This window comes from Amblyomma maculatum, chromosome 2, assembly GCF_055883805.1.
Source record: "Amblyomma maculatum isolate TAMU_Amacu chromosome 2, ASM5588380v1, whole genome shotgun sequence".
NCBI lineage: Eukaryota > Metazoa > Arthropoda > Arachnida > Ixodida > Ixodidae > Amblyomma > Amblyomma maculatum.
The window spans coordinates 132,825,505-132,850,866 of NC_139345.1; the positions used below are offsets into that span (position 1 = coordinate 132,825,505).

General features: G+C 43.0%; 1 protein-coding gene across 1 annotated transcript in view; it reads right to left on the minus strand.

Moving 5' to 3' along the window:
• Window positions 1–243: 243 nt before the first annotated feature.
• The window catches only part of LOC146199921 (uncharacterized), a 53,996-nt gene continuing 28,877 nt past the window's right edge, over window positions 244–25,362 (minus strand). Inside the window, exons 15-24 of the mRNA XM_084592229.1 lie at window positions 24,304–24,461; window positions 17,260–17,357; window positions 16,431–16,518; window positions 15,173–15,340; window positions 9,928–10,073; window positions 6,532–6,625; window positions 5,720–5,746; window positions 5,162–5,218; window positions 2,338–2,406; window positions 244–377 (exon numbers count right to left, since the gene is read on the minus strand). Of these exons, the coding sequence (XP_084448355.1) occupies window positions 346–377; window positions 2,338–2,406; window positions 5,162–5,218; window positions 5,720–5,746; window positions 6,532–6,625; window positions 9,928–10,073; window positions 15,173–15,340; window positions 16,431–16,518; window positions 17,260–17,357; window positions 24,304–24,461 (937 nt within the window). The 3' untranslated portion in view covers window positions 244–345. The remainder of the gene's footprint in view (window positions 378–2,337; window positions 2,407–5,161; window positions 5,219–5,719; window positions 5,747–6,531; window positions 6,626–9,927; window positions 10,074–15,172; window positions 15,341–16,430; window positions 16,519–17,259; window positions 17,358–24,303; window positions 24,462–25,362) is intronic.

Genomic DNA, 25,362 nt, shown 5'->3' on the forward strand with positions numbered 1-25,362 from the left:
CACATATTCAGGAAACTAGCACATTTCAATTCTGGACGATGGGAATGCATCGGGCAAATAATTTTCTATTTCACTGGTAAGCGTCAGGTCCTTGTTTCATATAGTGTATGTTAATATTCTGAGCGCGCACAAGCCCTACGAAAAAACCTGCAGTAACTCGTTTGTAAGAGAAGAGCACAGTTATAAACGCAGGAAGATAGAATGACTTTATTGTAAACGTTTACTTGATGGTGATTGTGCCTCCGTTGGTACCGAGAAAACTGGTGGACACATATTGAAATAGGAAGTAGGAAGATGAATCATTATGACCATAAATAAATCGGCAGCAGTACGACCTCGACCTTTTCAAGACTCAATAGCCAGTGTGTTGTTGACACCTGCAAACACATTAAAAAAGAAAAAAGCAAGCGAAAATTATGCTGTTGCCACACATTTTCATTCCTCATCTAGCGGGACATTAAAAAAAGAGGATTCTACTGATATGTACACTTTTTTTCGTTACATTTGCCCGTGGACGCAATACCCAGTGGACGTAACCTTAAAAGCGCATGTTCAAATGACTTTTAGCAATAATGAAGTGGTTAAGAAAACAAGCAATGCTCAGAGACATAATATTTCATAATATTTCATCGCTTTCAAAGCGCCGGCGCATAATATTGACTGAAGAGCCCTAAGGCAACAAAACAAGTTTTGACCTGGACCCAAGAAATATATCAAGAAAGGGTGCCTATGTCTTATCATTCTTGTGCCGTTGTCTTAACTCTGTTTTGTGGAGAAGTTGCTTTTCAGATATTCTTTCAGATATTCTTTATTTCTCTTTAAAAAAAAAATGAAAGAAGGAACTGCGACAAAAGGCGGTTAGGCCTGACGGGATCACAGTTCCCCATACAGTATATTTTATGTATATTTATTTCATAGTAGTGGCTTCTCAAAGCAATTTGTAACATCCACAAGAGGTCTGTGAAATTTAACTGACTAGGAAAAGACGTAAAATAAAATCATGAATATTCCAGGAACCTACAAGCCATGATAACGAACACTGAATATTTATGTTATAGTCACGTTGTGCTGGGGGATGGAAAACTAGTTACAAGGAAAATTTAAGCGTGCATTTCTGGCAGCTCGCAGTCACCATTCCTTCCATTAGACACTATCCCCCCCCCCCCCCCCCCCCCCCCTCGAATTACCCCCTTTCCTTGTTGTGATTCGCCCTACACTGCGCGAAAAATATGCCAACGTGCTCGCAATCCGCCTTTGTTACACGGGCGCTCAGCGCATGCGCGCCTCTCATCCTCTGGTTTCACCTCCTCTGGTTTAAAACAAACTTCCTGGCCCCACTGCGCATGCGCAGTTTATGTTATGGGCAGGTGTATGCGACATATGGCAACACCCGTTGAGCACAAGCATTAACACTTCGCAGGCTCAGTTGGTTCTTCACGGAATCAGATTTAGGCTGCGTCTAACACATGCGTTTGTTTACAAGAAGCACCAGACGAATTTTCACTACTCCCCAGGAGGCCCCACAACTTGTGAAAGAGGCGGATTCAGCCTGTATCCATGTTGTAGAATGTTTACACAGGTGTTGGAAGCTATCGAGACTCGTTGCAATTCAATCAGTTAGTGTGATTGTTTAGTTTCAAAAGTGTCGTCAGTCATTTCGAAGGCGCTTATTGATTCTTTCCCTAGCGGAGTCAACAGGGGTATAACGCACATCTTACTGGTATTATCTGAAGTGCAGCCACCTGCAGATAACTAAACTAAAGGCAGAGAGCAGCATGTAAGAACGGCGGATCCGGATAATTGTCGCGTACATAAATAGAATTTGTCTCAAGAAAGAATATTCTCTAAATGATGAACAGTATTCCGACTGGTCATAACAGCTTAAAAATTAGCTCAATTTAAGGAAATAATGGTAATATGCTTGTTGGTGTTATGGTGGCATGTACGTAAAAGTGTGAAAAGGAATAAAGGCCGAAGAAAGGACTGCACCGTTTTGCACGGCTTTTGGACGTATCCTCTGCTGAAGGCAATTTAAAGCGAGAGGGGTGTGCGTAATATCTGAGTACACTTTTTTTCAAATGCATTCAGAAATAATGTTTACTTGCATGTTGCAATAAGCTTTCAGGAGTTTTAAAAGCTAATAACGTTCTACCTAAAACTCTTTTATAGTCTGTCAAGAGATTCATTGGTGAATTTTAAGCAAAGTTTGCTGCGTTCAGGCTCCTACATAATCACTATCAACTCTCAGGTAAGTAAGAGTGAGGTAGAAGAAACACTAAGCATTGTTAGAATAAGAGCATATTGCTATTCGAGGGCGTCAAAGTAAACTGGACTTACGGTCAATAGTTAGGCGATATCCGACTCGTCCGCTGAGCGAACAAGTGCTGTTCGGTGGTGCCTCAGGAGCTAGAAGGAAGTGCGGAAAGAGAAATCAGCAAATATAACCATCAGTATATTTGATGCCATTTCCTGAATTTACTGAGATGAATTTGCTCAGATGCTGGAAAACACAGGCCCGCTCATGTTTTCGGTCTTGTTGATGAAACTTTGATTAGCTCTGAGCTTAATACTAAATTACAATTTACGGAGCCACAAATCACATAGGATGCATTTCCGACAGGTCATTTTGTATGACTGTGGTGCATTCTTGGCTCTCAAGACCACTTCAAAATATGTGGAGAGAACTTGCGCATATGTATCTGCTCGTGAAGTGCTTGCAATATCATATTGTAAATGGAGGTTCATGGCAAAAAAAAAAAGCGAATCAAATATTAAGTTTTGTGGTTCACTATACGATTTGTTGAGCTGAGTGCTTTCAGTGACTCTCTAAATATAGCGCACAAGAGCGCACCTTATGCTCCAACTGTAGTAATCGTAAGCTAATGGACTGGTATGCTTCAACCTTCGCCAAATTGATTATTTTGGGCAGATAATTTCAAAACCAAAAGTGTCAATCCCACGAACCCCCATTTAGGTAGGCTATTGGTTCGGATATGAAATGAGACGTTGATTCATTGTTCAGTCTTTCCTTCTGACATCTAAAATTTTCTGTCGCTTGCCGTGACCCATTCACAAACAGTTCTTTTCCACGCGTAAAAATATGCTGCACCTACTTTTACCACAGTCCCAAGTTAGCGAGAAATTTTGAAGCGTCTGCTTTGTCTTGGTAAACTGCCAGCTTGCGACTGGTGATGCAAGTCGTGAAAAAGCAATCGCAATCGTTCTGTTCCAACTGGTCGTAGCTTTTCTTTATTTATTCGCACAGTGTACCCTATGAAGCTCACGTTTTATTAATAAGCTGACATGAACGGTTCTGTAATCGAGCATCTTTGACTGCTACCATGCTTGTTGGGAAAGGTTGAGGGTCGCCGTAGAAGGGGTAGGCAGCGAACGCGATGGTTAGATGGCATCCTCGAGGCGCTGCAGATGAAGTTATGCGATGTTAGGAAGATAGTGAGAGACCGGAAAGCGTGGCGTGACATGGTTCATAGGGTCACGAAGAGCCGGACACGACTGAACGACTGAACTGAACTGAACTGATGCTTGTAATAAATTTTGTATAATAGACGTAGAAGAGAAAAAAACAATAACTTTCGATGTACTAGCATCACAGATATCAGCTTGCCCTTAACCCTTAAGACTAAGGGCATACCATCCCTACTATTCAGACATTGAGCTCGAAACTACGCGTTTTTTACAGTGCATTTTCTTTCATCCTGCGGAGGCCTGCACAGCGTTTTAAGGAGGAAACCAGAGCCGAATATTTTGGTGGCAAATCCTACAAAATCTAAACTCTATAAAACTGATGACGATTACTCCAAAAGCACTGTGAAAACAGCACAGATTTTAAATGTGGTTACAAGCCAATAAAGTTGCATTATAAATAAGGTAGATTTCAAGCAAAATGTATGCTAGTGAGTGAATCCTTTAAAGAAAATGATGAAGTTTCGAGAGGTTGCGTGCTCCAATGGTGCTCCTCGCTGCCTCAGCATCGATACAAGGCGAGCATCAACCAGTATAGCTGACGTGCAATGAATGTTTGTTTTCTAATAATCATTGTGTACAAGCCACGGCGAAAAGTATTAAAGCGTGCTACTGGTCCCACTTCATGATAAACATGCTGCTCCTTATCACATCTTTTTTTCTGCTTTCTTAAGTACATCGTCCTTTACGAGTGGCATTCAAGCATGACAGTCTATGCATAAGTGCATATATCTGACTATACCACGGTTAGCAGCTTCTTCCTGAAGGTTGCCAGGACGTTGCAGGGGCCAACCGATCTAACGCGTCTAAAGTTTTGAGCAAAATCGCTTAAGAGGTGCTAACGCCAGCCATTTACAATGACGTGGCACATGGTTCAGACGTTTAGTTGCATTGCGTTAAAAAAAATGCCCTGCTCAACTTCTATGTCTGCCTATGCATGGCCTAGTTTTGCACAGCTGTCTTGTACCTTTCTGACGCTTGACGTCTCATCATTCTGTTTTGCAGGGTGGCTTCAGTACTTCCTGTTTACTCAGTCGGATCTGCAAACACTTAGGTTTGCATGCGACGCTGTGGGAATTTGCACCATCTACTTCAGTCACGGTTCCTTGAAGAACATCCATATGCAGTTAGCTATAGTCAGAACGACGAACGTCGCTGGCAAACATCCTCGCTTGTCTAGAGTCCCTAACTACTTAACCATGAAAGGTAAGCAACGCATCCCCCATTGCCTCCATTCTGCTGCTTGTTAGACGCACTCACCATTGAAGCCTTGAAATGTGACCTATGCCGCTACGATAACGACACCTCTACTACTCTGTGTTTCCAAATGATGCAACAGAGAAAGGGAAAAGAATACGCATTTTCCTAAGAGACACACACGTTTTAATTTCTAATGGCACAATGCTGATGCAGCAGTGCAATGTTGCTATTGTTATATTATAGCGATTGAAACCGAAATTTGTGTCAGTACATACTTCTGCACAATACATTCAATTCTGTTCTGCCAAATCACATTCTTTAGTAGTGATCAGCACAAGCTTGCCGTTTTAATGTTCGCGTGTTTTCACTTTCGTGATCACAGTGTCAGTGTTTATAGCGCAAGACAGATCATGCCAAATGTTTTCGTTCAAATTTTTCAGGTAAACGAGGTATCCACGAAAGAAATAAAATTGTTTACCTGAGCAGTTTTCTGCAATACCAATGATTGCAAGGTACAGGGGACTGCACGGGTCATCTGAAACGTGCCGGTAGAAGAAATGGGTCAGCCTAAATGTTGCCGAATATCATAATTACATGTAAAACTCTGTCTTCACCATTCCTCTCACAAAACACTAGTTAGTCTACATCTTCTTCAAGAAATATTTATTTTATGCTATGACACATAGTGGAATGCCGAAGATGCACATCGAAATGTTGCATTCAAAACTACATTGTTGTATATGCGTAGCACCATTGTTGCTGCGCACTACACAATATTTGGAAAATTTCACAACTGCTATATTGATAATTGCGGTTAAACTGCAGGAGAACTTGCCCCATTTTTCTTGCAAAAATCGCACGTACTTTGTTTGAATTACGTTCCTATCTAACTGAGTAATGAAATGAGAGCAGCGGTAGATTTTGGGATATTTGGTTACACATTACGGGGCTCAAAAATCTCCCTAAAGACCGCATGGTCGCACATGTAATGCACACGTTAAAATTTGTATTTGAAAACACGCCTAAGTGGGCTTACCTTTGCATGTAGGTCTGAACATGAGCTCTGTAAAAAAGGAGACTAATATAAAGGTCTCGAGCAGGTATTCAGCAAAAACAGTCAATTATGCTAGCAAGCCTATTTTACAAACGTTGCACGAAATGCTGCTGTGAACGCTGTGTAAATGCTTGGCAGGCTCTGGAAACAACAAGATGTAGAGCAGCGCTGTCAGTTAGAGCAGCCTTGATTTGTTAGCAGTAAGGTGAGTAGATATATAGTAGCGTGAATACTGATATCCCAAAATATATTTTGAGGGCTCTTTTTTTCCTTGTGCTCGTAACAGAAAGGCATTTTGATTTCATACCATATTTTCAACATCGCGCCAAACTGTCAATGCATATCCAATCTATACATGTTTTAAGGGACGGAAGGCGATTACCCATGAGTTATACCACAGGTTTCATTAAGAGGTCCATGCATTTCAGTCGTGAAACGCAAAAGATATTGCCTTGAATCAAATGATGCTAGCATGCAGTGCGATGAATGCTTTCCTGTTTTGATGCCTTTGATTATGTTCAGGATTTTTACGTTTCATGTGCCGGATAAATTGTATAGGTTATAGTTTTCGGTGAAGCCTTGCTATCTCATGTGTGTTTAGTCTTTTGATCTTTTGCGCCACTCTTCCTGGTCTTTATGCTGCAGCATTTTGAAGCAAAGTACGAACACAGAGCTCAAATAGATCGGAAGAGGCTTTGCACAGTAGGAAGCATGACATCAGCGGCAATGAAGTCTGTCCTCACGGCTTTATATAATGTATTTGTGAAATGCTGCAGAAAAAAATATGCACCTACCATTCTTCGAAACCGTGGCGCAGTCATGTAGCTGCAAATGCTGAAAGCGTGATCGCTGCTGGCACACTTTCAAGGTTCCCCCAGTGGACTCAACCTGTTGGAATGCAAGGACAAGTGGAAGTGGTTCTTAAATGCGGATGCAAAAGATAGAGACGATGCCTCGAGCATCGCAAGTACCTTATCCCATACTCGGGACACATGACCATGCGACCGTAATTCACTGATGACATGAGAGGTAATACTCCTCGCTAAAGTCTGCAGATGGTTGTTTCAAGAGTGCCTGAGCCAAATTCATGAATCTGTGATGAAATCTCGCTACCTGTCGGACACCTCGGGCTATTGACGCTTGAGCGGGCTCAGTTTTCTAATGCGCAAGGAGTCACGTTCTACGCCCTGGCCGTGCAAAGTGGTGTAAGTTCCGAAAACAACTGCCTATTTATTTTTTAGCATAATTCCTACAGCAACCGGCACGGACCGCTGGACCGCGGTAGCAAGTAGCCGATCTGCTATTTCAGTATGAAGCAATATATCCATTTTAATCTCTTAGCCGTGAATGTTGCGGAGCTGTGATAAAAAGAAACAACAGTGTACCATAGGCCAACACTGGATTTAAAAACAAATTGGGCGCTCGCGGACACCGTACCGGCTGGGAGTGAACAGTAGGCCTAGCGCCCATAGGAATACATTGAAGCGAGTGTTTTCAAAAGAGTTTTTCTGACGTTAAAGGTCTACTATGACGTCTTCCTACGGTGAAGAGCAACCAGAAACATCCTAGAACCGATTGAGAAATTGTAATCGCTGTGTTTAGCCATGGGACTCGTCCATAACGTTTTATGTGGAAAATAAAGAAATGAAATTATAAAAACAATTATGCTCATTTCAAAGGGACAGTATATCAACACCGAGAAACGCCCTAGGGTACGAGTCGAGAGCATTAGTCATAGAAATGCGTCTAAGTGAAACTTGCCGTAATATTATACTCGTTTCGCAGAGTACCAGTGAAGGCTTCCGATTGCTAAAAGTTGAAGAGTGCGTTGAAGAAATATGCCACAGATATATGGTGAGTAATTCGTGAGGCAATCTATTTTTAAAACGCGCCTCAAATATATGTGTTGTGAAGCATACAGCTTATAGGCTCGCGATACCTTGGGTGTTTTTCCGAATTGCACTAGCTTGTGATGAACCATAGTATGCTGCCGCATGCACTAAATTTGCTTACTAATACTGGTTGTTAATTGTACGAAGCCTAGACAAGACTAACTTCAAAAAGCACTTCCGGAACTGATGACAAGGCAACGAACAAGAACGGCTCACCGTAGCAGACGGCGGCGCTGACGATGCTTTGTTAGATCGCGGACGATACCGGCTTCTTCGAATGCGACTTTTGTGAGCAGACAGGGAATTTTAGTCTCATTCTGCAGCGCGCGGTTCGTTTATCGCGCTGAACGTGCAGTGCCTTCAGTTTAAAAGTTTCTGTTATTTGAACGGTAGTGCTTGAGGGCGAATGTAGTCCGAAGGGCATCAAGTCGGACAAAAGGAGAAGCTGTCGCGATTGCGAGAACCACCAAGCGGATAATGAGATTTTCAGGGCTGTCTTTACATTACACATTTATAGTATCGATGCACTCTATAAACAGGTGCAGTTCAAAATAATACTTTCTGACATTTGTTCATCAAAGCACTCGATAAGCTGTAACCATTCATCACATTCTTTCGTGATCTCCGAAACCGGAAGATTATTTTTGGTATGTTTTCCTTCCATGTCTTTCTATAGCTCGTGCTTCGGACATGCACCCCTCTATATTTAGCAATGTTATAAAAATATTACGCCTCTTTAGTAAGATTTATTATTTTCCGTAATCTGTTCTACGAAGTTCGTCGTTACTCTACACCAAATGGTGGCATCATAAGCGCACTGTGAAATCACGAAACTGCTTTGAAATCTTCTGCTCTCGTGTAGATCTATGAGCGGTAAGTCTTCTATTCATCCCCCCTCGGTCGACCCAGCGTGGCGACTGCAGCGCCGCCTCATCTTGCTTACGTCCATGATTGCTGTATGTCTATAAGAACTTTGATCAATAAGACCTTTATGCTTAAGTTGATGTTATTTGCTAGCGTACTCTCCAGACAGTCGTTTGATATTATATGGCGTGTGGCACGGTATGATCCGACGCCTGACGAACAAACTGTTGATAAGCGCGGCTATTCTGATACGATTATTTTCAATTGCATGCGGCAGTTATAGCTATGCTAAATGACCAGAACAAATACAGATATTCGCCCACTAGGAAAGTTCTTGGGATCACCCCGAATCTCTTGAATATTAAGAATAAAGGACGCTTGGAATTCGGTGTAAAGTTCGGTTATAGCAGTACAAAGTGGCCTTGCACGTGAGGTTTAAACTGGCATAACGCTCATTTTAAGATGCCGTGCATGTGCGGATTTACCTTTCTATTAGCTGCATGGGCTTGGGGCAAGCCTTAATGGATGGAGTATTAGGGTAACCTGGGGCTCGTGCCGTAGAGTCGTACAGCCTACTCTAGTTTTTGCGTTTCGTTACCACTCGAAATACGGCCACTGCGGTTGGCATTGCTAGCATCGCAGCAAAACCTCTGGCTGCTTCTGACTGCTGATAATCAAAGAGGAGATAAATGTTGGGCTCCGAGCAGAAGCCGTTGGCCTTAACTGTGATTTGTCTTGAATTAGTTGGAAACATTATAGGTTCGGTAGCACCGCGGCGCGTTTCGCTTTTTTTTCTGCGTCTCAATAACTGCCTGTGTATTGCACGTACTCGTTTCTGTTGAAGAACGAAGAAACGTTACGGCGCCAGCAATGTTCGTCTCTAGGAGGGCATGACAGGAGACATGGTAGAGACATAAGCATCGCTCTTGGAGTTGACTCAAATTTTGCTGCTGATAATTTGTCCGACGTGATATTAGGGTGCAGGTGTACGTCATGTAACATCTAGAATTTCAACTCACAAACGAACAGACGTTATATATCAAACAAAATGTGACCAAAACCTGAAGCCGAAGTTACGCTCCGAGGCACAATAGTTGTTTTGATCGTTCCCGAACGAAGGCTAGTTCCCACTGAGTTTATTTGCTTTTAATCCTGATTCTGCGACAGCGAGCGAAATAAGGATCTCAGAGTTACTAATTGAGTGGCAGGTGTAAAGAGAATATCCACATAATTTAAGAAAAGGCTACCGCAGGAAGCCTATGGAATATGGTTAATTCTAACACATATCTGGCTGTCGGCAGAGTTTATGTAGCCAGAGTACATTATTAAAATGCGATTGAGTTGCAGTTACGATTTTACGCATGCGTGGAAGATGTCAGATTGCGGTTGAGAAACAAAAACGAAATTTTAATAAGCCGTCTACAAAAGACAAACCTTAATGTGTATATTCTCAAAACGATCGTAGTCTTCGGGATTGAGCACGAGGTAGACAACACCGTTCTCCGTGGCTCCGCCGTCAAAGGTGAACGCCTCATTTTTTTCGGTCCCGTCACTCTCCGCCCAGCGAAGGATTGCAGGCACTGCATTGTAAGACACACACTGTAAGGTAGGTATAGGCTTTAATTGCTTAACACAAAACGTGCAAAATCCATATAATGCCTCAGTTAGTTGTACCAGTAAAGTGACTATATTAGGATACAACCTAAAAAAGGACAACTAGTATTTGCTACTATTGGCTGTCGTACATGGCGTGTGTATTACTCTGCTGAATAGTATAAACGAAATACTTTTTTATAAGTTGATCACACCAGGCAAGGTAGAAGTACCGAAAGCTTTGAGCAGATAATTTGGTCTGGTGCTTAATGTTTTGTTTTTTTATGCAGCCAGAAAAGCTTTAACGGCGGTGCAGTTTCTGTCATGGAGGAATTTTATGTACCGCTCACTGCAGACTTGACTAGTATCTGGCTTCATGAACTCTAGTTATTTTATGTTAAATTTCGACGAGAAGGGCGGGTAAAAGTACACAGAACACTGCAGTGGTGCGTGTTTTTTGACCAGATCCTTTGCGCCAAACTTTCGTATCTAATACATGTACAAGCTATCCCAAATCAGAGTCCGGCTGTAGGCTAAGCCACATAATCAGCTACAAACTTATTTTCACCAAATATTTTCGTTCCTTTGCTAGATGAAGTTTAATTCAGTGTCAAGGAAGTAGGTGTTTAACGCTAACGAAATAGAAAAACAGCAGGCGAAAGGCGGCGGTGACATGTAGCATCACTCATGCTCATGAAGGAAAGAAGCCAACAGTCGGCGAGGCCAAGGAAAGCGTTGGGGATGGTACCTTTTTTTTTAATGTTTACTTGGATATTCACAGAAATTAGTAATGGCGGACGTGGAACGTCCTTTGTTACCGCCAGCGTCACGTAGAACGTGATCAAGAGCGAGGGCGAACGCTGTGCTAGAACCCTCTTACGCTACCTATGGCTTCAAGACTGCCAGAACCGAGACCCCCGTAAGCTGCAAGCAGATCAATTAAGGGGAAATGAGGGTACCCGTTATAATACATGAAGGAAAGAAGCCAACAGTCGGCGAGGCCAAGGAAAGCGTTGGGGATGGTACCTTTTTTTTTTAAGTTTACCTGGATATTCACAGAAATTAGTAATGTAATCTGTTTAGGGTTACCCTGTTACCCTAAACAGATTACATTACTAATTTCTGTGAATATCCAAGTAAACATTAAAAAAAAGGTACCATCCCCAACGCTTTCCTTGGCCTCGCCGACTGTTGGCTTCTTTCCTTCATGTATTATAACGAGTACCCTCATTTCCCCTTAATTGATCTGCTTGTAGCTTACGGGGATTTAACCCAACCCAACATAAGACGGTTGTGATTACTGATCTCGAGCCGGGCATCCTGAAGAGTGAAGTTGAATGGGCCTTAGCCAGCCTTGCTAAGAACAAAGCTAGCGGAATTGATGGCATTCCAGCTGAGTTGCTTCAAAACCTCAACCATGACGCTGTTAACATTCTGCATACATTATGTGAGAAGATTTGGACAACCCTGCAGTGGCCACAGGATTGGAGGAGGTCAGTTTACATCCCCATTCCAAAGAAAGGCAGTGCCAAAGATTGTTCCAACTACCGCACGATCGCGCTTATTTCGCATGCTAGCAAGGTGATGTTGAAAATCCTCCAAGGTAGGCTGCAGCAGTATGTGGATCGGGAGCTTCCGGACGTGCAAGCTGGGTTTCGCAAGGGCAGAGGGACTAGAGACCAAATTGCTAACCTTCGCTGGATCATGGAAAAAGCAAGAGAGTTCCAGAAACCCATCTACTTCTGCTTTATTGATTATGCGAAAGCGTTTGACTGCGTAGATCACAGCAGATTGTGGCAAGCTCTCCAAGAGATGAGAGTTCCAATTCACCTCATCTGTCTCCTCAGGAACCTGTATGAAGGGCAAGAGGCCACAGTCAGAACTGGGCATGGTCTTACTGATTGGTTTTCGATCGAGAAAGGAGGGAGGCAAGGCTGCATACTGTCGCCCTGCCTATTTAACCTATATGCAGAGTGCATCATGAGGAAGGCCGGTCTGGACGAGTCTTCAGCTGGAGTGAAGATTGCTGGAAAATGTATCAACAACCTTAGATATGCGGATGATACCACTTTAATGGCAGAAAGTGAAGTGGAACTCAAGAGACTTCTGGTGCGCGTACAAGAAGAGAGTGAGAAGTTTGGGCTTAAACTGAACATTAAGAAGACAAAGATCATGGCGTCTTGCCCTATCAAGTCCTGGCGCATCAATGGACAAGAAGTGGAAGCTGTGACAGATTTTCTGTTCTTGGGCTCCAAGATTACCTCTGAAGGAGACTGCAGCCATGAAATTAGGAGACGCCTGCTTCTGGGAAAGAGAGCAATGGTTAGCCTTGACCACCTAGTAAAGAGCAGAGACATTAGTCTGCCAACCAAGATCCGTATAACTCGTGCTATGGTCTTTCCAGTTGTGATGTATGGATGCGAGAGATGGACTGTGAAAAAGGCTGACCGCCGAAGAATTGACGTGTTTGAATTGTGGTGCTGGCGAAGACTCTTGAGAGTTCCTTGGACTGCCAGAAGATCAAATCAGTCGATATTGTCGACCATAAACCCTGACTGCTCATTGGAGGGTCAAATTTTAAAGTTAAAGCTCAGCTACTTTGGTCATCTGATGAGGAGAGAGGAGTCGCTGGAGAAAGATTTGATGTTGGGAAAGGTTGAGGGTCGCCGGAGAAGGGGTAGGCAGCGAACGCGATGGTTAGATGGCATCCTCGAGGCACTGCAGATGAAGTTATGTGATGTTAGGAAGATAGTGAGAGACCGGAAAGTGTGGCGTGACATGGTCCATAGGGTCACGAAGAGTCGGACACGACTGAACGACTAAACTGACTGAAGCTTACGGGGGTCTCGGTTCTGGCAGTCTTGAAGCCATAGGTGTCGTAAGGGGGTTCTAGCACAGCGTTCGCCCTCGCTCTTGATCACGGTCTACGTGACGCTGGCGGTAACAAATGACGTTCCACGTCCACCGCTATGGTTGAGGGTGGCGCTGGTGAACACTCTCAAGGTTCGTATACAGACAACTTAAATACCGAAGCAAGTAGCAGGGGTGACAGCGGCCGATGTAGCTCAGTTGGAAGAGTACCGGACGCGATATTCGGAGGTCGTGGGTTCGGTTCCCACCATCGGCACGTTCTTTTTTCTTCTACTTTGTGTTTATTTATCTTTACCCTAAACAGATTACATTACTAATTTCTGTGAATATCCAAGTAAACATTAAAAAAAAAAAGGTACCATCCCCAACGCTTTCCTTGGTCTCGCCGACTGTTGGCTTCTTTCCTTCATGTATTATAACGAGTACCCTCATTTCCCCTTAATTGATCTATGCTCATGTAAGATATGAAAGAAACAAGCCACCAGTCAGCGAGGCCAAGGAAAGCGTAAGGTATTTAAAAACAATTTCATTTTGATGTTGACCTGAATCAGTGCTGGAGTTAATTTAGGAAGAAAGATAAATAAATCAAAGCAGAAGGACAGCCATTGATGTAGGTGGTCAATTGGTAAGAGCACCGGACGTGATATTAGGAAGTCGTGGGTTTGGTTCCCAACGTCGGCACGTTGCTTTTCCTTCCATTTTGACCTGATTGTCTTCCTAAACTTATTGCAGCACTAATTTAGGTCAATAGCAAAATAAAAAATTAAAAAACTCGTCTTCGCTTTCCTTTGTCTCATCGACTCCTCCATGTCTCACAACGAGCCCTGCATTCCCCCCCTCCCTTCCCCCCTGACAAAAAAAAATGTGCTTAAATTACTCATGTAGGGTTATTTTATTGCAGTTAGGACAACATGTTTGATCATTGAATTTATGCAAGATATTATGGTACGTAACAGTACTGAAGCGTTTTTATTGCTCGCACCAAAACTTTAATCATGTCAATGCATTGCAACACGTTTGTATGGTTTTACTTGTCGGAGTGACGTCCATGTTAACGTTGAGCTTTTTACAGTGGGAATTATAAATGCTGGGCTTGCTGAACTGCTCCAAATTTTACTAGAAACTGTGGGGACTGCTCGAAAGTATTTATGAGCAAGAAATGGTCACGATCAGAATGCTTGCAATCTTCTGCCCAGGTTCTAGGCATACGCAGAGATACGCTGTACCATTTTATTTTAGCAGCCGTTTATTAATGCTGGGAGGAAGTTGTTTAAACACGTTCTGGAGCAGGACGCAACAGGGCAATCACCCATAAGACTGGAGCCCATTAAAACTTCTGAACTATATCAATCAGCCTTAAAAAAGGTTGAATAATCGCTACCTTCGTAAAATACCTTCGATAAATTCCGACACCCGCAAGAAGAAAACCAATTAATTTCCACACTCAAAATATTACCCTGTCTTTTATAATAGTAATAACTTTATGCGTACGTCATAAATTAGCTACGAATTAGATTATACCTATTAGTGCAGTTTAGAGTCTCAAGTGCCAACGTAATTAAGCTTTTCAACTGGCATCCGTCGAATTTGGTCTGATTGGCAGAGGAGCACGCTCGTGACGTCATGCACAGCGTCAGAACACTATGTACGCCTTCGGGGCAGCAAATCTCTGATGCCATGCCATTTGCGTGAACTCGCCGGGGTGGCACAGTGGTTAAGGTGCTCGGCTATAGCGGTCCCAAGGCTGCCGGATAGAATCCCGTCTCGGCGGCCCCTTTTCGGTGGAGTCGTAAAGCCAGGCGCCCATATGCTCTGCGATGTCAGTGCATGTTAAAGAACCCCAGTGGTCGAAATTTCTGGAGTCCTCCACTGCGGCGTCTCTCATAGCCTGATTCGCAATGGGACGTTAAACCTCATAAACCACAATAACAACTTCAGTGCTTTGGGCATGTCTATGTCTCCGCAGACTCTTCATACCCTTGACGGGGCTGCATGCACTTAGAGTGACCATAGCGAAATCGCGCATAGATCTATACCCAAGGCTTTTTGGCATCATTAGTGAAACCCTCTCTTGCATCATTAGGATCCTAAAGGCAGCTTTAGCTGAGTACGTGATCCACCAGCAGGAAAGCGGCGTAAGGGGGGGGGGGGGGGGGGTAGATGCAGCATTTTTTGTCGGAGGTGCGATGTGCACAGTACAACATTGACTACCTACCTGTGCACGCTTCCTCGGCAATCCTGTTTGCGACGTCCTTCGCTGCGTCTTCTGTATCCGCCAGCAGAATAACCTTGTCGGGGTCATTCACCGCGTCCCGCCCTTCGCGGCGCACCATTTGCCTCAGTGACGTGATGTTGTTTCCTATGGCTATGATTGAGCTCAAACCTGCACATAAAAAAAATAGTTGCGGTTGAGCATAATTATTTTGTAAGTAGTGTACAAAGCCCACCTGTCGCTTCTTTTTATCACTCCTCTCTGCACTCCCCCTCGCTATCCTCTCCCAGTTTCTTTTCTTTCCGCCGGCTTCAGCTCGGGTACTTAAAAATAGCATTGTAACATTCTTTTGCTTCTTTTGATATTTTTCTAATAAACTATTATTGTCACCTCATGCTTCCCTCTCTGTGCGCGGTTGTCGACAGTGCGGTCACGCATTACTGAATTAAAAAAAAATTTTAACTTTTTCATGCAGGTTCCTAGTACTGATACATCAAGAGTACGTATTTTACCTTTTACGGGTCAGTTTCCAATGAATAAGTACTGTTAATGTTTAACGCTTTTTTGCCATGCCTTCTGGATAATAAATAATAAATAAAACTATAAAGCTACCAGAGTAAGTCAGGAATGAAACGGGCAGGTGGTCACTACTAGTGGCAGCTTTGTAATTTCTTAATGAAAGCTTTGTTTTTGTACACTGCATTCCCAAATCATCTAATGGAGAGAAATATATGCTGAAATATAAAGAAATGCGAAAAGAACCCTTACGCCGCTAAAAATGTCACAAAGGTGTAAAATACAAATACAAAAAAAAGACTATTTCTCCAAATCATAAATGATGAAAAGAAGGTATCAGGTGATTGAGATGTAATACAGTAAAGTAGAACATTTCAGTTCCGTGTACAAAAACTACATTCAATATTACCTATAGGTGAAAATAAAGGGTTATTGTTGGGATAGTAGAGGAAATGTGTGGAGGGCCACTTGACAGACTTCACATGATCAAAAACGCCTAAACAAGACAATGAATTAATAATGTCGTGTATGATTTGGAGTAGTTCTTAAAAATTTCACTAGAAAATAGGTCACAAGTCGGAGAAAGAATAAAGTCTGATCGAAGGTGAGAAACCTTTATTAGCACATGATGAAATAAAAGGTTTCTGAATTTATTGGATATTCCAGCATATTAAGAAATAGTTATACCTGTATGGTAATGGCCGGGTTGTCTAGCTGAATGCTCAAACAGCATAATAGCTCTCACCTGCTTTATTCCCAAGAATCCTGGGTAGTAAAGGTTTTAGTCTCTGGTGCGGAGAGCGCAGGTGGCCGAACTTGAATATCACAATAATCTTGAAAAAAGAAAAGGGGAATTATTATCAGGTAGGAGCACTCGGTTGCACAAATAAAGGTGTGAGTATGCTACAAGTTCGTACAGTAAAGTGCAACGTACGTCTTAAGAACACTAAGCATCTCAGGGGATTTCCCTGTTTCAAATGGCATGTTTTGCGGCTAACAGGTAATTAAACAGAAGGATGTTATACAATGGACGCCTATAAGGTCATTCTCCCTTGGACCTTAAGAGCGGCGTTTCTTAAAACATATTTAGCATATATTTCTTTCAAACGGGCAAGACTAAAACAATCTTGTCCAAAGGCATTAACTTGAGGATGAATAGCAGGGATGTCATCTGCAGGACTAGATTACGAGACAAACAATGCTGCTACGGCACTCAGTCGAAGAAGGTGTCTGCTATATGTTGATATAGTGGTATTGAATTAGGGCAGCTGTTCTTTTAACCAGTGGAGGGAAGGATAGCTCTTCTTGCTAAAGGTGTGTTAAATAAATGAAGTTTTTGTTATTCGTATCTGATGAAAATTCATCCCGTATAAGACCGCATCTAGGACCAAATCTCTCTCGTTAGGTGAAGTTCATTCTTTTATAATGGTGAAATATGCCAATGCAATCGTCTACTCACTAACAGCACTTACCTGGCCTGGTATGTGTCAGGTTAGTAAAAGAGGCAATACTAGAGGTGTTCTAGGAATTAAATTCTCTGACCGATGTTTTAACGGTAGAGCAAACTTTCTCACCGTAGACGGAGACAGCTGGTTTATCCTATTTTGTAGATTGAGGGAAAGCAGGTGCCGGAGCGATTCTAGCACGGCCACCTCATTGTCTGTAGCTATTTCTGAAAAAGAAAAAGAAAGGACTTTCTGGTTGGTTGGTTAGTTGGTTTGTGGGGTTTAACGCCCTAAAGCAACTCAGGCTATGAGAGACGCTGTAGTGGAGGACTCCTGACATTTCGACCACATGGGGTTCTTTAACGTGCACTGACATCGCACAGCACACGAGCGCCTTGATTTTCGCCTCCATCGGAAAGCGGCCGCCGAGGCCTGGATGCGATCCCAAGCGCCGTAACCACTGCGCCACCCCGGCTTTTTTTTTTCTTTATTGCATGAATTGGTAAAAATACATCAGTAAAAGATCGTGGTTGCCATGCCCCTTGGCTGACAACCGTGTCTAATGGACTTTCATTACCACAAGTTCGCCCATCAGACTCAAGACCTCCTCCGCAGCGTCTTGCTGCTTCAAAATTTCTTTTAGTTTATACACTTGTTCAACAAAATAATCACATACAGATCGTGCATCGACATCACAGTGTCTATAAGCCATCCCACTCCTCCAAATACTGTGAAGGCCCAATAGCATGATGAGGTCATACTGAAAATCATCATTAACAGTTGTCAAGTACCGAATTCCACGTGGCTTCAATGGCAGTTTTTTTTTAAGTGTCCTTTGTAACACATCCCAGTAAAACACCGCATCCCAACAATCCAGGAACACGTGCTCAACTGTTTCAGGTTTCCTAGATAGTAGACAGTTTGAACCCCAAGGTACAAAAAGGCCCTTTTCTTCCATCCATGTTTTGACTGGCAGGGTTCCTGTTTGCAATTTAAAAAAGAATGTTTTTACGCCTGGTGCAACAGTCATATTTTTAACTCGCTTGAGCAAGTCTTTCCCTGGGCCTTCACAGTATAAGGTTCTGTACAATGTAGCTGGGAACAATTGTGAAATAAGATCCTTGTACAGTCGCTTAGGTGGTACCGTCGCTAAATACTCTACAGAGTACCGCATGCGCAAAAACCTGAACGACCACACCACTTCTCGCAGGAAGCGTGACACAGTGTATCCCTGAGCAGAGCATGAAGAGACTATAAACTCTGGAATTGCACTGCATAGCATGATTGGCATAAAGGTTCTCAGGAATGCATCTTTTTGGTCACGTAGGAAAGAAAACCTTAAAACCATCTGCCGCACATAGAGATGCATTAGAGACAACCCTCCGTCTTTAACTCGCCGAAAGAGATTATCTCTGCTAATTCGTTCCCAGTTGGACGACCAAATGAAGACCGCAAATACACGATGGAACCTTTGTATATTGATTCGAGCACAATACAATTCATGTATCGCGTAGTATGTTCGAGTGCTGCGATGCTCTAAACAGGAGAGTGGCCATTGTTCAAGTTGATTTTGAAAAAGCATTTGATCGTGTGCCTCATGAAATATTGTAATGTTTGTTGGAACATATTCTTGTTGGTGCCGTTGAATTGAAAGGAGTTAAAATGGCTTATGCATGCTGTTCTACACGCCTTATGATTAACAAAGTGTTATCTGAAAGAATTGATGTAAGAGCATCTGTGCGGCAGGGATGTCCACTGTCTCCTCTCCTCTTTGCTATCTATTTGGAACCATTGTGTTGAATGGTAACTGCTAACGAATACATCCGTGGTTTTAAGTTGGGAGTATGTGAAGTGAAAATATTGGCATACGCTGATGATGTGGCACTTTTTTGTGAAGACCGCGAAAGCGTTTCGGAAGCTTTGAAAGTAACACAAAGGTATTGCAGGCAGACTGGTAGTGCTGTTAATTTAAAGAAAAGTCTCGGAGTCTGGCACGGGGAATGGGAAGAGGAACCGGAAATATTCTGTGGAGTAAGATGGGCTACAAAGCCCGGAGTTTATTTGGGAGTCCCTTTGGACAAATACGGGGAAAACACGAATTACTGGAATGAAAAAGCGGAAGAACTACGGGAAAGGACGAAAGGATGGATGGGACGTAACCTCTCTATTTTCGCCCGTGTGACTGTATGCGATACCTTTTTGGTGGCAAGAATAATGTATTTACTTCAAGCACTGCGCCATCCCGGCGGAGTGAAAGGACTTTCATTTCACCGACAATATTCAAGGAGTGGCATGTAATGCATTGATTTTCATAAGGACCGCTCATAGGGGTGGCCGAAGAGGGAGAGCTACGTTTGTCGAAAAGTCGAATTTCTTCATCTGAAGGGGCACAAAATTATCCTTCCTGAAACTTATATATTTAATATGATGAATGACGCCGCAAATTTCAGTGATGAAAAGACACCACAAAGTAAGAGGGACTGATGTTGAATAGGGCAGGATTTAGACAGCCTTAGACCTCATAAAATCCATCCCTGAATGATGTTTCGTACAGTGCGGCCGCAACCATTTAAGCATAGCCTATAATTACTGCCGATGATGTGCGGTTTTGTAGAATTAATTGAATAGAGCGCGCTCAAGGTAGAGTTTATAAAACAAACGACAGCTGCAATGAAAGGACCTCAGATTACACATTTGATTTACTGGAAAAGAAGCGAGAAAAAGCACTTATTTCCTTTAGGCGAATAACTGCTTTAGATACTTTCTGAACACAATAGGAATTTTAGATTTCGCTGTTTCGTGACTCCCCTCATCTACGCTAAAGAAGCCTAGTCTAAATAAGCCTAAAAGTGCCGTCACATTTTCACTCGCTACCAGCCACAACCGACTAAAGCCCTCCAGGAGAGGTTTACCAAACAAAATATGTACATTAAGAAGTTTACGCTGGACCATCAGCCCCGTCACCGCCTCGAAACGCCATACGTTGCACCTGTTCACACACAGAGCTTTTTGTAGAAGTATAAATTCCGGCAAGATAGTTGTGACATCGCAATTTTTTAAGTTATGGAATCTTTCCGCTGCACACAAAAAGCCCGCAAAAAGAACAATTTTAGCACTAATGTTAGACTCCAAGCCCTCCCAAAAAAGAAAAATCCGTATATTGAAACTTGTGCATATTGGAGTAACAGTACACATGACTAATATTTTTAAAATCACATCTATTGTGGACCACATACATCACATTTTTCATGTGATATTTTCCAGAAGATATTGATGATGACGGGATGTTGCAGATAGTTTAGAAATGTGAATGAAAAATACAAGGCATACAAAAGAAGTTGAAAGCGAACACCACTGAGCCCACTGGGGCCACATTGAGGGCGGGGAAATGTGGTGTTTTTTTTCTCCGATTCGATGAATAGATTATTAGGCTTGACACCTTCACAAGCGTCGAAATGACATTATAAATGTAGATACCAGATGAAGGGATGTGAATGCAAACGTTTGCGGACCAGAGCCTAAAAAAGCTTCTAATAGGTGGCAAGCCGGCTCCAGAGGTCGGTCGAACGAGCACGCTTAGGCCTGCTACTCCACAAGCAAAAAAAGCTGTAAACATACAGCCCTACACAGGCCCTATATGACCCCACGTTGCCGAGAAACAGAAAGCTTGTGAACATCTTGCGCTCCCTCGTGTAGCCAATTCAAAACGTGCTGATGTAAATTAACAGCATTAGTCGCTAGATGGCACCTGCTATCATGCGCGCCATTTCGTTTGCCAACTGGAAGACTCGATGACTATTAGTACTCGTCATGAGAAAAAATTTCAGGTTTAAATAAAGGTGGCGTATTTGAGATGTAGCCCAGATGTTTGCCGTTGTTAATGGGACAGCTGTTTTCACTGCTGCAAATGTAGCTGCCTGAATACTACCGAGAAAAAACCTCACCTGCAATAGTCGCGCCTATACTCGTATATGTTGCTTTGCGTTTCTCGGCCTACTTTAATTGAGAGCCACCAAGGTATTGCGACCAAAACTGTGACCTGCTCTATCGCGGGCAAGGCTGCCAGGTTCGAGATGCTCACTAGCAGACGTAATAATATTACAATGTTTAGCATAAATGCTGCCAATTTTATATATTACTATGGTGACATGTTCTCCTCTTTATTCATTTTGTCTTGTGTTTGCTTCTTAGGATTGATTTTGATACGTTTCGATTTGTTTTTATGAGGTACCACCGTCAATACGCATTTAAACGCAGCGCTTCAAAGGGGTTATGCGAAATTCCACAAGGGCACTTTATCACGTTACAATGGTGCCTGAGACCAGATCTCGAAGTTTTCTGTGCGATAAGTTATGAGGAAACATGACGAGTACTATTAATGTGGACATAATGTATGTCCGTATTCTGGAGAATGAAAGAAAAACCACTATCCCTTACATAAATATGGCTCAGCTGAAAACGCACGGTCGACCATCTTCTCTTGGGCAACGTAGTTATGTAGGCAAGCACACTTGCGGAATTATGCATAACATTGCTTTCACTATAGAAAATATGAAATAAATACAATGACGCAAAAGTGGAACTACTGTCTTTTGGCATTTTTTTCATCAAAATTCCATCGCTTTAAGTGCAAATTACCTAGTCATAAGGTAAATTGTTGAATTACATTACGCAAGGCAAATTAATCGCATTAGTTCCGCACTTTGTTAGTAAAATAACGAATGCAGGGTTTGCTTTGTTTTTTGAAATAAAGTTTGCGACCCGGAAGCTACTCGCTTGGCAGAAATATTGCAGTTAGAATAAAACGTATCTGCTCCGTTTGGAAAAGCAACCGAGACGATCACGTTCAGGCTCAGCTTTTATTTCTGGTCAAGGTAAGGAAAGTTAGTTACTTTCAGTTTCGACTACTTCGGTACACCTGGTGACGAGAATTCTTGATTAGAAATAATTGTTCCTGCGTATGTATGTACCTAGTACTCGTTGTCTTTTAAAGCACACAACACCTTGCCTAAATAAGCTTGTTTTCACAACTCCACGTGCTTTGACATTTGCCGTAAGGATGCACAATGTTCTCGTGCGTTCTATGCCGGCGCGTCAAAAGCGCCCCGTAATTGTCATCAATCTCTATCACTTGCACTATATCCGCCTTGATGTGAAACCCATTCACACGGACGATACAGACGTGTCCCTCATAGTTTTCGAAATTTGTAAACTGTTAGAAAATTACTCTGTTTAGTGTTTACTACTCACATGTATTCCCTTGTACGCGCGAAAAAAAAGAAAAGGAACTCATTCACGCCTTTTGCGAGCTAGTCCTTCGTGAACATTTCCAGCATCCTAATAAAGCCAAAGAGGTATGTCTACGAGAATTAATGCTTTTACGTGATAGGACGTAATTTGATAACCCTCCAAGGAAACACTAGACACTGCACACTGCTGCGACCCACGCTGTACGTCGGGTTTTCGTATCATTTGCCTCAGAACCAGGGATATTTCAAAGCCTGATCCTGGCTCTTGATGAACAGTGTAAACGCTTGTATTACTCCACAAGAAAGTAGTAATGATTTCCAGCTTTGTGCGAAGGCATAGAAGTATATACTATTAAGAAACCGAGGAGAACATTGAAGCACTTCACACAACATAACAAACATCTGTTCCCTCTCTACTGATTCGCCTCTCGTCTCCAGGAAAAAAACGCAAAGGACGTAGCAGAAAACCATGCATCGTTAGAGGAGAAAAGTAGGGACGAAATTTAAAGAAATAAACGGATACCCCGGCACAGTGGTCGGGCATCTTAATCACTGCACTACCGCGGCGGGGCTCTCTCAAGGAATCACTTCCGGGAATCAGTGTATCGATATGCGGCAGTGTCGGACGCAACGGCAATTCGAAGATAGCGGCCACCTCTTAGCCCGTTCATTCTAAAAGTGGACGACCTCGTACGTCTGGGAAGTGTAAGTGTCCACTGAAAAGTGAGACAAATATAGCATTTCTTTCAAAATCAAATTAAACAAAAATATAGAAGAGCTCGGGGAACGGTTTAATTTTTGCAGCTTAAAGTCCCAAAGCCACTTAGGCCTTGAGCGACGCCGCAGTGGAGCGCTCCGGAAATTTCGACCGTCTGGGGTTCTTTAACATGCGCTGACATTGCACAACACACAGGCGCCTGACTTTTCGCCTCCATCTAAAAGCGGCCGCTGCAGCGGAGATTCGATCCCACATCCCTTGGGAACAGTAGCCCAACGCCTTAACTCCTGTACCACCACGGCGGGGAGTGCTCGCGGAATAAAAAGGCTGTGTCGGATAAAATACCCACGTGATTTTGTACCAAAATTGTGAAGCGACCGTTTTTTGGGCAGCGCTCCACCTTCTGGTCAAGTTGCAGGCTAGTTTGCGATAGGAATTCGGACTGACGACATATGCCCCTCAAAAAGTTGAAGGTGTCCACTGAGCAAGAAGACTGATACTGCGCTTTCCCACCAAAATCATCTTAAAGAATATAAATGTATTCGCAGAGTGAAAGAGTGGTTTGAAAGGGGATGTCGAGTCTACTTTTACGGCGAAGCTGATCTTCGTTTATTATGTTGCTCCGATTAACTTTGCTGAACATTGCTTTTACTTTACCAAATGTAGTTTAGCACAGCTTCGCTTGAACCAATAGAAGAAGGAGGAGCGTCGTTTAATCGCCACACAAAAGAACGTTTATGTTTTATGTGAGCACGTACTTGCAAAAGTGCGAACCTGCCAACTCCTCTCACACAGTATGACAGTCTCACCAAGAAACGGCACTTATTACTCGCATCCGAAGAGACTCCTGACCACGCCTTCCACCCCTATTTTGAACGGCCGTGGTAGGTGTGCATGCATACACCTTTTGTGACCACGTTGCGGTGGCCGAAATCCTTATTACTAGGAATCGAGAAGGAGTCTGCTAAGCTGGAGCTGGCAATGGTTTGATCTTCTAGCACCCAATGAACCGGAAAGCAAAGCTACTCTGGTGGCGATGGCGATGGGTAGAATAGCTCCTGTGAGATGAAGTTAGCTTTCTGCGCGGCTCCGAGTATAGAACAGCTATTAAGTCGTCCATTCAGTGAAACAGCTCTTGATAGGTTGTCGCTGCGAAAAATCCTTCTAGCGTGTGAAACACCATCCCTCGACGCGTAGTGGCATTACCGGAGAAATTGACGCTGCGAGAGAAGCAGCTCACAGCCGAGGGCGATGTCTCGTTGGCCAACTGCATCTGCAGAGCTCCGTCGATGTCGCGCTTGTTCACGTACAGGTGCACGAAGCGCTGGCTCTCTCTGCCGAGGTTGAGGCGGTGGGCAAGCAGCCTAGAAAATTTAGAGGTGCGTGTCAATTGGCAATGAGATTGCACTAGGCTTACGGTCTTTATCAATGGTATAGCCAGCAGCCTATCTTAAACGTCTTGATACTGATAAGTCTGATACTGATACGTCTTGAGAGATGAAATAAATTTATGATATGTGAACCAACTCAACAGCAGTACGCCATGTTTATTTTTATCCTTAGGGATGAAAATACCTTTTACCTTGGATCATTTATATTGATACACTTATTTCTCCCGCCGCAGTAGCGCAGACGTAAGTGCACTTCAATACTGCCCCGGTCTACATTGATTCGATCCTGGCCATTACAGCCGCGTTTTGATGGAGGTGGAATGCAAAGCGCCCTTGTACTGCGTGCAATGTGAATGAACATTAAAGAACTCCAGGGGAGCGAGAATTCCGAATCTTGCCCTACGGCGGCCCTCATATCCTGAGTCGCTCTTGGACGTTCAGCCTTATAAAAGAACAAATATTTAGGAAAGCAGGCATCGCTGACAGACCTAGTCAGAGCCGATGAGGAAATTCGTCGTTTTCTTTGAAAGAGATGTTTATCAGTTTCAAGATGCATATCCTATTTAGGATTACTGAAGCAACTTGACTCTTATAGGATGTGAAGTACATTTTCTTCCTTTCGCGTTTACTCTAGAGATGATAAGACGCACAGCATTTCTTATTTTAGTGTTCTGCCTCTATACCATAAAAGCCATTCCTTTTTAGTGTTCATTCTAGGATGTCAAACTTATACGTCGCTTACGAAAGATTTTTGATTTAGACGCTGTCAGAGCTGTTAGATGGATTGCAATGCTTTATATAGGTCAATCATTTCTTATCATTGGCGCGATAAAGATCAATAACTGCACATGGAATTAAAAAAACACAAATTAAA